The sequence below is a fragment of the Stenella coeruleoalba genome (genome assembly GCF_951394435.1).
Source record: "Stenella coeruleoalba genome assembly, chromosome: 5".
In the NCBI taxonomy this organism is placed as follows: Eukaryota; Metazoa; Chordata; class Mammalia; order Artiodactyla; family Delphinidae; genus Stenella; species Stenella coeruleoalba.
The window spans coordinates 79,229,684-79,248,570 of NC_137150.1; the positions used below are offsets into that span (position 1 = coordinate 79,229,684).

An 18,887-nucleotide genomic window follows, 5' to 3' on the forward strand; every position below is an offset into this window, starting at 1 on the left:
AAGGCGAAGTCTTAACCACTGGACCACCAGGGAAGTCCCTGTATATTTTAAAATAATACAGAATGAATAAATAAAATTTTTAAGAAGAAAAATGCATTCATTAAAAACATGAGTAGCAGCTGAAAGCTACCTGACACTTACACAGCAAGTTTCCGGAGGGCTTCTTTGTGTCTCTCCTCATGTCCCTTCCAGTCCCGACTGATGAATGATGGAACAGGATCTGCCTTGCTCCAATATACAGAATATCTTGGATAATGAAACAGGCTACTGAACATGGTTCTATACCTGGGAACCCTTCTCTAATGTTAGGACAGGAAGGCAGGGGGAAAAAGGACAAAATTATATCATCAGATTTTCTGAAGTATTTTACTACTGCAAACTTTTTAAAGGCACAAAACAGTGTATATGACATTTGCTATTGGTATATGCATAGACTATCTCTAGAAGGGTACTCAAGAAACTGATGCTAATGGATGATTATGTGAAGAGGGCTAAGGGTAGCATTTATTTTATACCATATAAGCTTTTGTACTATTTGAACTCTTTCAACACAGGCATATATTACTTTTCTCATTGAAATAACTTAGGTTATAATGGGTCCTTTATTCACTATTAGTTAGTTAATCCTCACACTGGGCCACAAGTATTAAGATACTTTGTCCCCTGGTAATCGTGGCAAAGTAATTTCTGCAGAATACAAAATCCAGTGGAGATTTGGTGATTAGTCAATCTGATCAGCGCAGTTAGCCAAACTAGATGGTTCAGGTCCATTAGGCTACCTTAGCGGATGAGTAAGACCTACCAGTCTGCTTCGAATCAGGGTGGCCTGAATATTTGCCTGGTTGTGTTCTTTCTCACTTGACACGATAAACAATGGATCTGTGAAATAAACAATAAGGTAGTGTAAGGAATAGAACATATCTACTCCTAGGCAGAGAATAATAGTAAAGAAATATAATTTCTTAATTGGAAAACAAATTAGAAAACTTAGATATTCCCTAGCTCTGCAGCAGCTCATAGCCTTATTACTCTACCACCAGTGAGGGTCTATGAGATGCATTTATTTTCTGTGTATTCCAAAGTCAGTTAATAGAATCAGAATGCAAAAAGAAGGCTGAACATGTTTTCAAGCACCATAGCCTAAATAGGCTCTCTTCTCTCCTATGAACAAACCACCTTCTGGGTCTGGATAGTCCTGGAAATACTGCAAGAAGAAAGACCATGTATATACACACAACACCCATTTCCGAGGGAAAGAAACAATAACTTTGGGCACTATCTCCTATATTCAGTTCACAGGAGAGATACAAACTCTTAACAGTATATCACCCATAACTGGTAGACAGGCTAAGAAAATGTCATTCTCTAATCAGAGATAAAGAAGATCAGCTATTTTTAGAATTCACCTCTTAAGATGGGACTAAGTTATTTCTCCCAGTTCAAAAAAGATTGCCCTGCTGCTATAAGTATGGGTTTGTTAGATATATCTCTAAAGTGACAAAGAATATTCATGACTGATTATACTACCCCTTAAAATCAAACAATTTGACATTAAGTTCACAAGCAATCTTCAGATACAGACTTGATTTATCAAGTAGACATCTCTTGAGAAACAAATACCCTGACCAACTAGTCTAGACATCTTGGTAACATATATTTCTCCACAGAAATTATTAATTTGGTATTGTGATTTAGAAATAAATCTCTTTTGAATTTAGATGATGTAAGTCAATTTCCAGAACCTAACGACTCCTCAGTTACCCAGCTGCAGACGAACAGCACAACTGCAACCACTGACCCAGTGATTTCTTTTAAATCATTTAAAATAAGAGTATGTAGAAATTTCACTTTGTCCTATACTATTTCCAGTATATCAGAGATGTTGAAGCTATAGTCATTCTTCTGTTTAAACAGGTGCATTCATTCTGTCTTCAAATTCAGTAGCCTATAATTTGAGGCCATAAAGTGTGGTCTCTTCATTCCTAATCAGCCCAGTTTCCATCACTTCTCAACTCGATATCACTGGGTCAGTGGTTGCAATTGTGCTGGTCAACTGAAATTAATTTAACCCACATTTCTCCTAAGTCTGAATAATAAATAATAAACCATTCTCCTCTTATTTCCATAAGGAGTGTGAAGACATGATATCTACAGGAACATTTTTACATCTATAAAAGATAATGAAACAATACTCTATGATTTGTGACTACACATTCTACAACATAGCCTAAAACAGTGCTCAAATGGCAGTGGCGAGGCCTCTGAGATGCCCAAGTAACAGCAGTCACCAGGTCATTACTTGCTTACTCCTAGACAGTTATTAAGTGCTTTATGTGCAATATTCCGTTTAATCCTCAAAAAACCCAGTGAGGTCGGCACTAGGCCTCCATTTTATAGAAAAGGAAACCAAGGCTTCAAGAAGTCAGCAACTGAGGGGATCAAAATGGTGGAGTAGGAGGACATGGAGCTCATCTCCCCCCATAAACACATCAATAATATATCTACATGTGGGACAGTTCTCAATGAAAACTAACTGGAAACTGGCAGAAGAACTGCTATACAACCAAAGCTGCAATAAAGATCTCCATGTAACTGGGTATGACGGGAAAAAAAGGTACCAGATCAGGACCTGCATCCCTGGGAGGGATCTGAAAGGAAGAAAAGGTCCACATGGGTGGACCTTCACTCTGGGGAGTGAGTAGATCAAGCCACAGTTTGGGCATCCAATTCCTGGGATTCCTGCACAGAGGAGTAAAGCCCCCTTGCCTGCTGGGAAATTCACTGAGACAGACAGAAAGACTGAAGAAGTCTAGACTCTACTCGATAGGACTGCACGTGTGCTGGCTTGCTAACAATCAGGGATGAGACAGCCTTGCACTGGTGGCTGCAACCTCACTGCACTTCCCAATCCAAATGGGCGGATGCCCTAGCCCCACTCAGTCCACATCACAGCTTGGCATGAGATCTGGGCAGAGACCTGGCCTAGCTATGCAGCGACAGACCAGAGGGCCTGGGAGGTTATCGGGGTTGGGGGGCCCTGCAGAGCCCATTATAAGTGCACGCACAGGGGCAGTGGGTCTAGCTGGGCAGAAATTGTCAGCCTGTGTACCTGGTGGCACCACAAGAGTGTGAAGGGGCTAAGTACTGAATCTCGGGCAGACAGGCCCCGGGCAGGGGTATGCAGCAGTTCATTTCCCAGCAAGAGAGCCCAGGCTCTGCCCATTCCACACCACAGCTTAGCACTACGTCTGGGGAATAACGGTCCTGGGAAAAGACTGCCACAGAGGCAGCCCAGATCTCAGGCGGCAAAGCAGCCAGCTCAACTCCTGCAACCACAACCTGACCGCCAGCCCCAGCCTAGCAAATGCCCCAGCTCCACCCACTCCACACCACAGCCCTGCACTAGATCTGGGATGAACACCAGAGAAAGGGACGTGAACTTAGACTGCTTCTGAGTGGAACCACGGAGGCCCACACAACTGGTGTACAGATCTTCTGTGACCACACGGGCCTCATTTGCTTCAGGATTTACCTCCCTTGGCGCAGGGTGCACACTCAAGGGCTACGGAGCTTGATCGAACCCAATCCTCAGGCCATCTATTCCAACAACTGGGGAGCAGGCCCCACCCCCAAAAGTACGGTGACAGCCACGGAGCAGAGAGGAAGCCCTGCCTCACATCCAGCACAGGCTCTAGATATGACAACACCAAGCACACCCCCTATCAAGGGGGTAACGACCAGCACACCCTGAGGAAAAATGTGGCTGGCATCCATACCAAAACCAGCCCTTGCACCAAAAATACTGGAGACATACCGTCTTTGCAGGGTCAATCCCACATAAAAACACCCCTTCAAGACCACAGTAGATAGCTGTTTCTCCTAAATTCATAGACAGAGAAAGTTAAGTAAAATTAAAAAGCATAGGAACTATTTCCAATCAACAGAACAAGAGAAATCCCCTGAAAGAACAAATAATGAAACAGACCTCACCAGTCTACTAGACCTTGAGTTCAAAAAGAAGGTAATAAAAATGCTAAAGGAATTAAGAAAGATTATCAATAGAAATGCAGATTGCAGTAACAAGGAACTAGAAACTATAAAGATGAACCAATCAAAATTAGACAATTCAATTCCTGAGATAAAAACCAATCTAGAAGCAATGAATAGCAGACTAAATGACACAGAAGAATGAGTAAGTGATCTGGAAGATAGAATAATGGAAATTATTCAATCAGAATAGCAGACAGAAAGACAAATGAAAAAAATAAAGGCAACATACGAGATCTATGGGATAATATGAAGTATGCCAACCTACACATAATAGGGGTTCTAGAAGGAGAAGAGAGAGAGAGAGAAGGGAATCAAGAATGTATTTGAAGAAATTATGGCTGAAAAGTTCCCAAACATAAATAAGGAAATAGATATCCAGGTACAGGAAGCAAAGAGGGTCCCAAACAAGATGAACACAAACAGACCCACACCAAGACATATCATAATTAAAACAGCAAAAGTTAAAGATAAACAGGGAATTCTAAAGGCAGCAAAAAAACAAAGAGTTAGTTACAAGGAAAACCTCATAAGGCTATCAGCTGATTTCTCTACAGAAACTTTGCAGGCCAGAAGGGAGGGCCATGGTATATTCAAAGTCCTGAAAGGGAAAAAACTGCAACCGAGGATACTCTACCCAGCAAGATTATCATTTAGAATAGAAGGAGAGGTTTAAAAATATCTCAGGGGCTTCCCTGGTGGCACAGTGGTTGAGAGTCCACGTGCCAATGCAGGGGACACGGGTTTGAGCCCTGGTCCAGGAAGACCCCACATGCCATGGGGCAACTAAGCCCATACACCACAACTACTGAGCCTGCGCTCTACAGCCCGCAAGCCACAACTACCGAGCCCACGTGCCACAACTACTGAAGCCCGTGAGCCTAGAGCCCGTGCTCCACAACAAGAGAAGTCACCACAGTGAGAAACCCAAGCACTGCAATGAAGAGTAGCCCCCACTCGCCTCAACTAGAGAAAGCCTGCACGCAGCAATGAAAATAAAAATAAATAAATAAAAAGAATAAAATAAATAAATTAAAAAACAAAAGATAACTAGCAAACTGATTCCAACAATACATTAAAAGGATCATACACCATGATCAAGTAGGATTTATCCCAGAGATGCCAGGATTTTTCAATATCCACAAATCAATCAGCGTGATACACCTTTAACAAACTGAAGAATAAAAACCATATGAACATCTCAATAGGTACAGAAAAAGCTTTTGATAAAATTCAACATCCATTTATGATAAAAACTCTTCAGGAAGTGGACACAGAGGGAACCAACCTCAACATAATAAAGGCCATATATGACAAACCCACAGCTAATATACTCAGTGATGAAAAGCAGAAAGTATTTCCTCTAAGATCAGGAAGAAGACAAGGATGCCCACTGTCACCACTTTTATTGAACAGAGTTTTGGAAGTCCTAGACACAGTAATCAGAGAAGAAAAATAAATAAAAGGAATCCAACTTAAAAAAGAATAAGTAAAACTGTCATTGTTTGCACATGACATGATGCTATACATAGAAAATCCTAAAGACGCTATCAGAAAACTACTAGAGCTCATCAGTGAATTTGGTAAAGTTGCTAGATACAAAATTAATGTACAGAAAACTGTTGCATTTCTATACACTAACAAAGCAATATCAGAAAGAGAAATTAAGGAAACAATCCTGTTTACATTATATCAAAAAGAATAAAACACCTAGAAATAAACCTACCTAAGGAGGCAAAAGACCTCTACTCTGAAAACTATAAGACACTGATGAAAGAAACTGAAGATGACACAAACAGATGGAAAGAATGAAACAGATGGAAACAGATGGAAAAACCATGTTCTTGAATTGGAAGAATCCATATTGTTAAAATGACCATACTACCCAAGGCAATCTACAGATTCAATGCAATCCCTATCAAATTACCAATGGCATTTTCACAGAACTAGAAAAAAATTTTTTTAAATTTGGATGGAAACACAAAAGACCCCAAATAGCCAAAACAATCTTGAGAAAGAAGAACAGAGCTGGAGGAATCACATTCTCTGACTTCACACTATACTACAAAGCTACAATAATCAAAACAGTATGGTACTGGCACAAAAACAGACATACAGATCAATGGACCAGAATAGAGAGCCCAGAAATAAACCCATACACCTACAGGCAATTAATCTATGACAAGGGAGGCAAGAATATACAATGGAGAAGAGACAATCTCTTCAATAAGTAGTGCTGGGAAAACTGGACAGCTACATGTAAAAGAATGAAATTAGAACATTCTCTAACACCATATACAAAAATAAACTCAAGATGGATTAAAGACCTAAGTGTAAGACCAGATACTATAAAACTCCTAGAGGAAAACATAGGCAGAAGACTCTGACATAAATCATAGCAATAATTTTTTTGGATCCATCTCCTAGAGTAATGGAAACAAAACCAAAAATAAACAAATGGGACCTAATTAAACTTAAAAGCTTTTGCATAGCAAAGGAAACCATAAACAAAACAAAAAGACAACCTACAAAGTGGGAAAAAATATTTGCAAATGATGCTACCAACAAGGGATTAATTTCCAAAATACACCAACAGCTCATACACTTTAATACCAAAATAACAAACAGCCCAATAAAAAGTGACCAGAATACCTAAATAGATATTTCTCCAAGAAGGCATATAGATGCCTAACAGGCACATGAAAAGATGTTCAATATCGCTAATTATTAGAGAAATGCAAATCAAAACTACAATGAGGTATCACCTCACATCAGAATGGCCATCATTAACAAGTCTACAAATAATAAATACTGGAGAGAGTGTGGAGAAAAAGGAACCCTCCTACACTGTTGGTGGGAATGTAAATTGGTGCAGCCACTATGGAGAACAGCATGGAGGTTCTTTAAAAACCTAAAAATAGAGTTACCGTATGATCCTTAAATCCCACTCCTGGGCATTTATCTGGAGAAAACTCTAATTTGAAGATACATGCACCCCAAAGTTCATAGCAGCACTATTTACAATAGCCAAGACTTGGAAGCAACCTAAATGAACATCAACAGATGAACGGATAAAGAAGATGTTGTGTGTGTATGTATGTATGTGTGTGTATATATATATATATATATATATATATATATATATATATATATATATACACCCCACATATATATATGTATATACAATGGACTATTACTCAGCCATAAAAAAGAATGAAATAATGACATTTGCAGCAACATGGACAGGGTTTCCCTGGTGGCGCAGTGGTTGAGAGTCCTCCTGCCAATGCAAGGGACACGGGTTTGTGCCCTGGTCTGGGAAGATCCCACATGCTGCGGAGCGGCTGGGCCCGTGAGCCATGGCCGCTGAGCCTGCGCGTCCAGAGCCTGTGCTCCGCAACGGGAGAGGCCACAACAGTGAGAGGCCCGTGTACTGCAAAAAAAAAAAAAAAAAAAAAGATACAAATGAACTTATTTACAAAACAGAAACAGACTCACAGACATAGAAAACAAACTTATTGGTTACCAAAGGGGGTAATGAGGGGGGAGAGATAAATTAGGAGTTTGGGATTAACATATACGCACTACTATATGTAAAACAGATAAACAAAAAAGACCTACTGTATTGCACAGGAAACTATATCCAATAATAACCTATAAAAGAAAAGAATCTGAAAAAGTATATACGTGTGTGTGTGTATATATATATATATATATGTATCTGAATCACTTTGTTGTACATCTGAAACTAACACAACATTGTAAATTAATTCTACTTAAATTTTTTAAATGGTTAAAAATTTTAATTAAAAAAATTTTTTTAAGAAAAGATGAAAAGAATATTTTACTAAATACGAGAAGAAAGAGCTAAAAAGAATTGAAAGTTTTCCCTCTGGGAGGTAATAATCAAAAGGGCAGGAGAGTGTGGGGAAGATAAGTGCTGTTTTGTTTGGTTCTGGTTTTGGTATGTTTGGATCAGCCACTTCATTTACATGATTTCATAAACTTATAATTTGCAGATGTCTGGAGCTCTTGCCAACTTGTTTCCTACCAACTAACCAGAGCAACAATTTCTGTTTTGGCTCAACCAAGTTGCAGTCCAAGCAGCAGGCACAGCCCAGTGTCTCTTTACCTCACGTCTGCACCAAGTGTCCCTCACCTTCCCCTTAGTTTTTCTCTATGACCTGGAGACGTGAAAATCCATGGGAAATTCATATCACCTTCACATGTCTCTTACTGAGGATACATAAAGCAAAGTTTTAACCAAAGAGAAACAGAAGCCAGCAGGTAAATTCTCCTTCCACTCCAGGGCTGGATTATCGATAGGCAAAGTAACACATACTGCTTCTCAGAAAAATGGTTTTACTTTTACTTGATACAAACTTTGTGGTAATCACCTTGGTAACACATGGTTTTATTTTCTCTGACATTCCCTTCTCAGTCACATTTCCCTATCTCTGGTTTCTTTTGGATTGTACTTCTTAATAAAGCAGTATCCTATGAACGTTTACCTCAAGGTCTGCTTTTGGAAAAGCCCACAGGAAAACAGCTGACATCGGGGAAAAAAAAAAATAGAAAAAGAAGAACAAACAAAACCCAAAGTCAGAAGAAGGAAGGAAATAATAAAGATCAGCGAGGAAATAAGATAGAGATAAAATAATCATAGAAAAGATCAATAAAACCAAGTGCTGTTTTTTTGGTTTTGTTTTTTAAAGAGGAACAAAATTGACAAACCTCTAGCCAGGCTCACCAAGAAGAAAAGAGAGAGGACCCAAATAAATAAAATAAGAAATGAAAGAGGCGAAATAACAACTGACACCACATAAATACAAAAACTCATAAGACAATACTGTGAACAGTTATATGCCAACAAATTGGACAACCTGGAAGAAATGAACAAGTTTCTAGCAACATACAGCCTGCCAAAACTGAGCCAAGAAGAAACAGATAATTCGAACAGACCAATCATTGAGGTGAAATAGAATCTGTAATTAGAAAAAAAAAAAACTCCCTCCACATTGTAAATTAACTCTACTTAAAAAACAAAACGAAACAAAACTCCCTCCAAAGAAAAGTCCAGGTCAGGATGACTTCACTCGGGAATTTACCAAACTTACAAAGAAGAGTTTATACCTATCCTGCTCAAACTATTCCAAAAAATTAAGAGGAGGGAACACTCCCAAAGTCATTCTGTGAAGCTACCATCACCCTGATAGCAAAACCAGACAAAGCCACTACCAAAAAAGAAAATTACAGGCCAATATCTTTGATGAATATAGATACAAAAATCCTCAACAAAATATTAGCAAACCAAATCCAACAATACATAAAAAGGATCATACACCACGATCAAGTTGGATTCATTCCAGGGTAGCAAGGATGGTTCAACATACACAAATCAACCAATGTGATACACCACATTAACAGAAGGAAAGACAAAAACCATATGACCATCTCAATACACACAGAAAAAGCATTTGACCAAATTCAACATCCATTCATGATAAAAACTCTCACCAAAGTGGGTATAGAGGGAACATAACTGAACATAATAAACCACAAACCCACAGCCAACTTAAAAGTCAATGGTGAAAAGCTGAAAGTCTTCTAGTTAAATTCAGGAACAAGAAAAGGATGTCCACTCTCACCACCTCTATTCAACATAGTATTGGAAGCCCTAGCCATAGCAATGAGACAAGAAAAAGAAATAAAAAAGTATCCAAATTGGAAGGGAAGAAGTAAAACTGTCACTATTTGCAGATGGCATGCGACTCTATATAGAAGACACTAAAGTATCCATACAAAAACTATTAGAACTAATAAATGAATTCAGCAAGGTAGCAGGATACAAGATTAATATACAGAAATTTGTTGCATTTTTTTATACTAACAATTAAATATCAGAAAGTTTAAAAAAAATCCCATTTAAAATTGCATCAATATAAAAATATCTAGGAATAAACCTAACCAAGAAGTAAAAGACCTGTATGCTGGAAACTATAAAACATTGATAAAGGAAACTGAAGATGATTCAAAGAAATGGAAAGATATCCCATGCTCTTGGAGTCGAACAATCAGTATTGTTAAAATGGCCATACTACCCAAAGCAATCTACAGATTTAATACAATCCCTATCAAAATACCCATAACATTTTCCACACAACTAGAACAAATAATCCTAAAATTTATATGGAAGCACAGAAGACCCAGAATTGTCAAAGCAATCCTGAGGAAAAAGAACAAAACTGGAGACATAACCCTTCCAGACCTCAAACTATTCTACAAAGCTATAGTAATCAAAACAGCATGGTATTGGCACAAAAACAGACATATAGATCAACAGAACAGAGAGCCCAGCAATAAACCCATGTACCTATGGTCAATTAATCTATAACAAAGGAGGCAAGAATATACAATGGAGGAAAGACAGTCTCTTCAACAAGTGGTACTGGGAAAGGTGGACAGCTAGCTACATGTAAATTAATGCAATTAGAACACTCCCTCAAACCATTTACAAAAATAAACTCAAAATGATTTAAAGACCTAAATATAGGACATGAAAGCATAAAACTCCTAGAACAGAACATAGGAAAAACATCCTCTGACATAAATTGTAGCAATATTTTCTTAGATCAGTCTCCCAAGGCAAAAGAAATAAAAGCAAAAATAAACAAATGGCACTAATCCAACTTAAAAGATTTTGCACAGTAAAGCAAACCATCAACAAACTGAAAAAACCTACGGAATGGGAGAAAATATTTGCAAACAATGTGACCAACAAAGGGTTAATAACCAAAATATACAAACAGCTCACACAACTCAATATCAAAAACACACAGGGACTTCCCTGGTGGTGCAGTGGTTAAGAATCCACCTGCCAATGCAGGGGACACGGGTTTGATCCCTGGTCCAGGGAAGACCCCACATGCCGCGGAGCAACTAAGCCCGTGTGCCACAACTACTGAGCCTGCACTCTAGAGCCCATGAGCCACAACTACAAAGCCCATGTGCCACAGCCACTGAAGCCCACATGCCCTAAAGCCTGCATGCCACAACTACTGAGCCCACATGCTGCAACTACTGAAGCCCGCACACTCTAGGGCCCATGTGCCACAACTACTGAGCCCACATTCTGCAACTACTGAAGCCCGCATGCAAAGAGCCCATGTTCCGCAACAAGAGAAGCCAACGCAACGAGAAGCCTGTGCACCGCAACAAAGAGTAGCCCCTGCTCGCTGCAAAGAGAGAAAGCCCGCACGCAGCAACAAAGACCCAACGTGGCAATAAATAAATAGATAGATAGATAAATACCCAATCAAAAAATGGGCAGAAGACCTAAATAGACATTTTCCAAAGAAGACATACAGATGGCCAAGAAGCATATGAGAAATTGCTCAACATGACTAATTATTAAAGAAATGCAAATCAAAACCACCATGAGGTATCACCACACAGTGGTCAAAATGGCTATCATGAAAAAGTCTATAAATAATAAATTCCTAAGAGGGTGTGGAAAAGAGGGAACCCTCCTACACTGTTGGTGGGAATGTATAAATTGGTGCAGCCACTATGGAAAACAGTATGGAGGTTCCTTAAAAAAAACTAGAGCTAACATATGATCCACTAATCCCACTCCTGGGTATATATCTGTAAAAAAATGAAAACTCTAATTTGAAAAGATACCTGTACCCCAATGTTCATAGCAGCAGTATTTACAATAGCCAAAATATGGAAGCAACCCAGTGCCCATTAGCAGATGATTGGCTTAAGAAGATGTGGTATATATATATATATATATATATATATATACACACACACACATATATATATATATATATACACACACACACACACACAATGGACTATTACTCATCCATAGAAAAAGAATGAAATATTGCCATTTGCAGCAACATGTATGAACCTAGAGAATATTATACTTGGCAAAGTAAGTCAGACAAAGACAAATATTACACAATATCACTTATGTGGGGAATCTGAAAAATAATACAAATGAATCTACATACAAAACAGACTCACAGACATAGAGAATAAACTTATGGTTACCAAAGGGGAAAGGGAGGTGGGAGGGATAAATTAGGAGTATGGGATTAACAGATACAAACTACTACACATAAAATAGAAAAGCAACAAGGATTTACTGTAAATTAAATATAATAACCCACAATGGAAAATAATCTGAACTATATATATAAATAACTGAATTACTTTGCTGTATACCTGAAACTAACACAGTATTGTAAATCAACCATACTTCAAAAAAATTTATTAAAAAATAAAGAAGTTGGCAACTTATTGATTGGCAGTTGATTCGAACACCAATCCTTTCAGCTCCCAGGCCTAATGTTATCAAAAGCCCATGAATTTAATGGGGGAAATTTTTCCATGGAAATCATGAAAGAGCCCCTCAGCCAATTTACCCATATTGTAAAAATAATTCTAAGAAGCACAGGAAGTTGTCACAACCAAGTAATGGTGACGATGAGGAAGTGTTTCAAACCCCAAAATATGATGATTACTTTTTGGGAAAACTATAATAAATTGCAGATTCTGGGGGGAAAGAAAGGAGGAGAGAGCTCTTGATAAACCCAGGAAGTATTATAAAATATTTTTGGAAGCTGGGAAAAATATATCATATTTAAAAGACTTTAATTAGCAGGGCATTAGTGTAGCTACTAATCCATCAACAAATGTAGATTCAGGGAAGTGACAAAGTATTGTGGGCACTTCGAGTGAGGCACCTGAGAGATACAAAGGATTAAAGTCAAGTTAAATGCAAAATGGTATATAAATGAGGTAAGATTTATAAAAGAATGGTGTTAACTGTAAAGTACTATACAAAGGTAAGCAATCATTACACATTCCCAACACCAAGAAATGGCTACCCTAAAGATTCTCATCCAAAGGAGACCCTGGGATTCCCAGAGGAGATACCACGCGGTTAAAAGTAGGGTGACAGGGCAAAACTGGAAAAAATCATGCTTTACTGATTATAATTATTGTAGTAGTAAATTCAATTCAATAATTCAAATAATTCATAATAAATTACATAGCACCTAACATATGTACCAGCACTGGAAAAAGTGCTGAGAAGGCTACAAAAATGTATAGAACAAGAACTTAAAGAACTCAGGGAACTTATGGTCCAGTAGAAGAGACAGAACATAAATGAACAATCAGGTCATTAAAATAAACTGGGGCTTTTACTGGCCCAAAGGCCCTAGTGGACCTAGTTTATAAGCAACACTTTGATGGATAAGAATAAGCTTAAATAAAAAGAGAAACCTGGGGCTTCCCTGGTGGCGCAGTGGTTGGGGGTCCGCCTGCCGATGCAGGGGACACGGGTTCGTGCCCCGGTCCGGGGGTATCCCGCATGCCGCGGAGCGGCTGGACCCGTGAGCCGTGGCCGCTGAGCCTGCGCGTCCAGAGCCTGTGCTCCGCAACGGGAGAGGCCACAACAGTGGGAGGCCCGCGTACCGCAAAAACAAAAGAGAAACCTGAAAACAAAGATGAGATAAACTGGCCCTTCTTTACCTAGAATGCCAAATTTGGAGTTGCCCAGGGAATGGGAGCAGGAAGGTCATTCTCTTTGGGCATTTTACGCAGTTTGCATGCGGGAGTGTTGAGTGAATCTCCAAGTCAGAACGCCAGGAACAGGATTCAGGACGATTGCTTAAGGCTGTGCAAATTATCAAAACAAGAGGGTGGAGAAGAGTCAGGTGTTCCCGCTCAGTGCTCTGAGATGCAGAGCGCACCTGTGGTCTCCGAGACACCTCCCCCACCCCCGCGAAAGCGCCACCACCTCGGGGGCTTGGAGCTGCCCCCACCCAACAGAAGAGGACCGCGGGCAAAGGATCCGTCCTGAGGCTCGTCTTTTGTCCGCCGCGCCCCCGGCCAGGTCCCACCGTCTCAAAGCCCACCTGGCCCAGGAGTCGGCAACTCAGGAGGGAGGTCTGGAGCCGCCCTTACCGTATAGGAAATCATATGTTCGATTGGCAGAGACTTTGCCCCAGGGCCCCGACCTCCCTCTGCACCGGGTTTGAGACACCGGCGGCTTGGCCTGGGGCTCTTCGATGGTCACTACGTGACTCATGGTGCCGGCTCTTCCCTGCGGCCAGCCAGGACCGACTAGGGAGACCGAGATGCGGTGTGCAAGGTAGCTATGGTAACCCCCGCGAGGAGCGAGGGCTGAGCGAGGACACACAGCTAATCCAGAAGAGAGGGGCGGGACTCGCGTGTGAGAGGAGGAGCCGAGTGACGACAAGGAAGGGGCGGGGCGAGGAGCAGGAGAGGCGGGGCTGAGCGAAGATACGGGGCGGGGCTCGTGAAGGGAGGGGCGGGGCTGGCTGGGGGAGGAGGAGCCGAGTGATGACAAGGGAGGGGTGGGGCGAGGCGCAGGAGCGGAAGGTGCGGAAAGTGCGCAGAGGAGAGGAGCGTGAGGGGTGGAGGAAGAAGGGGGAAGAAAGGAGGAAAGAAGGGCAGGCCTGGGGAGGGGAGGAGGGAAGGGAGAGGGACGGCCTCGCTTTCCACTTCACTCCGGTGACCAAGCCACGAGCATTTAGCCGCCCACCAGGGTCAAGGCCAGGGGGCCGCAGGCTGGGGAAAAGGCTGCTGCTTAAATCCTGCAGCCATCGGCCAGTTACACTACGTTAGCCTCTTTCGGAAATGCCTGGGAAATCTCAGCACCTTCTAGAATAGTTGGGGGCTTTCATTTCGGACATCCCCTCTCCGCGGGGCTTGTTCGAGCTGAGGAATCCAAGCTCCTGAACGTCAGCCTTTGGCACACTGAGCTCTGGCCGTGGGTTATCAGCGTTTGGGGTGGGCTGGGTAACTGTTGATTCGCATTCTGCTACCCTTTTCTGAGCCCTGCGCATTAAATCAGCTGAAGATGATGTGGTGTAGTAGGCACTGGCTCTGCTTTTTAAAAACTATTATGGAAAATTTTTTAACATAGGCAAAAGTGAATCCACTTTTAGTAATGAACCCTCACTAGCCATCACCAAGATTCAACAATTATCAACATTTTGCCAATCTAGTTTCATCTATCGCCTACCTCCCCTTTTCGCTTTTACCCTTAAATTAATCTGCAGCTCCAACTGATAAGAATTTTTAATTTAATCGCCATTGTCAACATCTAACAAAATTAATAATTCCTATGTATCTAATATTCAGTATGTATTCACATGTCGTTGGTTGAGTCCAAGATGTCATTCAATAGTTGTTTTTTTCTGATCAAAAGATCCAAAAAAAAAGTCTTCACATTGCATTTTGGTATCTCTTAAGTCTTCTATGCTAGAACAGTGAATTTCTGATACCTTCAATAGTTTTCTTTATTACCTGGAATTCCTCTGTAAAAAGAACTTGCCCTCACCAACACATTGGTTATCCTGAAATACAGGGATCGTAGAGAAAAGTCTGCATGAATGCTGGATTCTTTCACTTTAGTTATCAAATTTCACAGAAATGAGTTGGTGCCCTAGCAACCTCAAATGTTAACCAATAAGATTTTCTTTGATTAGTACCATTATGAATGCATGCATTTTAACATATCAGATTCTTTTAATCCATTGTGATCATTATACTTTATGATGCTCAAATTATCCCATTTGGCTAGTGTTGCACGTTAGAGTTAGCGTCTTTGTCTTTTTGATATAATCCACAGACACTTCAATGAGCCTCCTGGCCTGCTATCCCTCTTTCCACACATACTCCTGGTTTTATTTTCTCTACTCCTGAACTTCTTGGGTTTTTTGCAAACCAGCCAGATATTTTGCCACTCAAACTGATTCCTTTGCCTAAAATGCCTTTTTCCTGTTTATGCCCCTCAACTAATTTCGGTATTCTTAAAGACTCAGTGCTACTTTTGCCACCTTTATGTAGTCTCCCAAATCACCCAAATAGACCAAGGCTTCTTTCTTTCTTCCAGTGCTGTAGGAGCACCAATGGCATTGACCACCTTGTATTAGTAATTGTTAGCAACTTTGCTCTCCACACCTGTGAGTTCATTGAGGGCACAGGCCTTTACATGTCATTTTGTATCTCTGAAGTACCTGGTATCTGAAAGCTTAACAAAATGATTCTTAAGTGAATAAATCCATCCATTTATAATATAAATTTACTGTCTACTATGAAATAGGTATTGAAGATCTAAGATAATTTGTACAGCTCACTGTATGATGGAGAAAACACTCAAAAACATGTAAAATACAATGTTATAATGGCATGATAATATTTTTCTGTCTTCGGGTATAGCTACATTTCCCACTTTCTGTTCCTTCTTCCCAGAATGCTCTTCACCCCTACCTGCATCTTATCCCTGCTGACTCCTCATCGTCTGAAGTCTCAGCTAGAATGTCGCCTCCTTAGAAAGACTTTTCCTCACTCTATCAGATAAATTATCTGAAGTAGCCAACAGCCAGCCCCCTTGGTAAGCATAATGGAAGACACTAACCAATAGAATATGTCAAATGTAGTGGTTTATATATGACGTTGATTGTTTTACATAGACTGTAGTTAACTCCATTTTGCTGGAGTTGCTCACTCTCTCCCTTGCTGGCTTTAAGGAAGCAAGTGGCCATGTTTGGAAACCCCAAGCGGCAAGGAACTACAGGTAGCCTCTCGGAGATGAGGGTGGCCTCTGACCACAGCAAGTGAAAAACCAAATCCTTCAGTCCTACAACTTCAAGAAACTGAATTCTGCCAACAACCTAAATGAGATTGAAAGCATGTTTTTCCCCAGTAGAACCTCAGATGAGACCACAGTCTCAGCCAAAATCCTGATTGCGTCTTGAGACCCTAATCAGAGGAGCCACTTAAGCCATTCCCAGATGACTAAGTACAGAAGTGCGATAATAACAAATAAATGTGTATTACCACTAGGTTTGTGAAAATGCTGTTGCGCAGCAAGAAATGACTAATATGCAATCTTTATGAAATGAAGTTGGAGAGGGGTGCTAGTCAATAATACAGGTTCGTTAAAATCAAAGTTACACTTTGCAGGTTTGGGAGACAGTTCTCCATGGGTCTCTCATGTGTCTGCTTGTCTTGTAAGGGGGTAGCTGTCTGCCCTTTCCTTTGTGTAGGAAACAACCTTGGACAATAGATATAATGTCTGTCTCTGGAGCAAGGGGCAGGTTTGCTTACAGCCTTAGAAGTCGGAGATCCTGTCTCCTTTTGAGCAAAGGGCAATATTTCTTACTGCCCATTATTAAAGGTTTGGGTTTCCTAAGCTTCCTTTTCTGTGTTGAAATATCTGTGATGTCACCTGGCCTTCTTCACATCACCCTGTGGGAATTGGGGCTCAGGGAAGTGGTGCAAAACTTCTGATACTTGGTTGCTTCTGCTATAAGTAATAAATGATCCTTCATCTCTGACTCAGCAGTTTGCTGGCTTCTACCAGCATTCATGGAACTGTGGCAGGCAAACAGGGTAAATCTCAGACACTTCAGGGTTCTTGAAAAACTATAGAGAATTTATGTACAGCACATATTTATCTGCGGCAATTGGAAAGCATATATTTTGCAGCGGCAGAAATGTAAATACTACACAGAGTTTCTGCTGAACCTACTAACTAGACAAGTGAGAATTCAAGCCTTGTAATTCTTCTCTCTCAGCATATGGTGGCACTCCTTCTCTACCAACTTCAACTATCCACCCTTACTTGATAAAGTCTCCATACCTGGGGTTAGTTAGGCATGAAAAATGGCTAAGAATACCTTTATCATGGAAAGATTTTAGAAAGTATTTCCTTAGTTGTTTCTTGTTACATCACCAGGCCTGTCATCCCATCCACAGAATGCCTGCTTGGTACCACCTATAGCTATGGTACTATGGTATGTGTCCCCATAGTACCATACAATAACAGATTCACTATACTATGAAAAAGTCCATTACAGTCACCACTGCAACTCTTGCTGCCTACAAATTTAGCAATTATAGCAACAGCAAAGAGTGCCAGAGGCTTAAAAGTAAAGTATTGCTGGTTAAAATTGGAATTGGAAGTGAGAACTTGATACAAACTAACCTCCGAGTTGCCTCCGTAAACAGCAGGTTGAATCCAATCTTTCATTATTGAGTCTCCACATGCTACCTACTCTAAATTTAATCCTAATTACAGGTCTCTCAAACTGCTGTGTTTTTCTTGGGGGAAGTGAGTTATTGAGATTTTTTCCTGGGGTAGAATGGAAAACATTAAATTACAATATTTTATACTCCTCCTTTTTTTTTAACTAAGGCCATCCCATAAGTCTAAAGGCATTTAGGCTGGGTAAGAAAAGTAAAGCATGATGTTAATGTAAAGATCAATAATTGATCTGAACACTTACTTATTCATAAATTAAAAGGCAGAAGAAAAAATAACCCGTGTGTGTGGGCTAGCTGTACCATTCTGAAACAAGAGGAGAGTTAAGTAGCTGGATATAAATGACTATTTCACTTTGGAAAGGAGTATCCTTTGGTCTTTTATTCAAGGGCAGGAGAATATTACGTCCCAAAGAAGTGCTTGTTGAAAAGAGTTTAAGACCCACAGTGCTCAGGGAGGAAAACAAGGGCTTGTTTATATCTTGAACACAGCAAGTTAAAGGAAGTGTGGGTGGGGCAAGGCCTGCCAATACTAGCTTACTCTGAGAAAGTCACAGAGTGTGCTCACTGCAAGTATCCTGTCTTCACTGAAGCAGGGAAGGACAACGGGCAAGAAAAATCTTTTCTCAGTTGCAGAAAGGCTGTTTCAGTTTTTGGGTCTATAATCTGTGTCTACAGTTTATCAATACTCTTAACTCCATAAACTCTCTTGGATATTTCTCATTTCTTCCTTGTTCATTTCG

General features: G+C 40.4%; 1 protein-coding gene across 6 annotated transcripts in view; it reads right to left on the reverse strand.

Moving 5' to 3' along the window:
* The window catches only part of CFAP91 (cilia and flagella associated protein 91), a 150,064-nt gene extending 135,798 nt beyond the window's left edge, over positions 1-14,266 (reverse strand). For 4 of the 6 annotated variants that reach the window (XR_013828544.1, XR_013828546.1, XM_079922986.1 and 1 more), the window contains exons 1-2: positions 803-1,046; positions 142-299 (exon numbers count right to left, since the gene is read on the reverse strand). Coding sequence is in view for 3 of the 6 variants with exons in the window: in XM_079922986.1 (XP_079779112.1) it covers positions 142-299; positions 803-1,018 (374 nt within the window). In the remaining 3 variants the exon portion in view is untranslated. Of the gene's footprint in view, positions 1-141; positions 300-802; positions 1,047-14,034 lie in introns of those variants that run through there. The other 2 variants (XR_013828545.1, XM_079922987.1) reach the window with 1 other exon arrangement.
* Between the last annotated feature and the right edge of the window lie 4,621 nt (positions 14,267-18,887).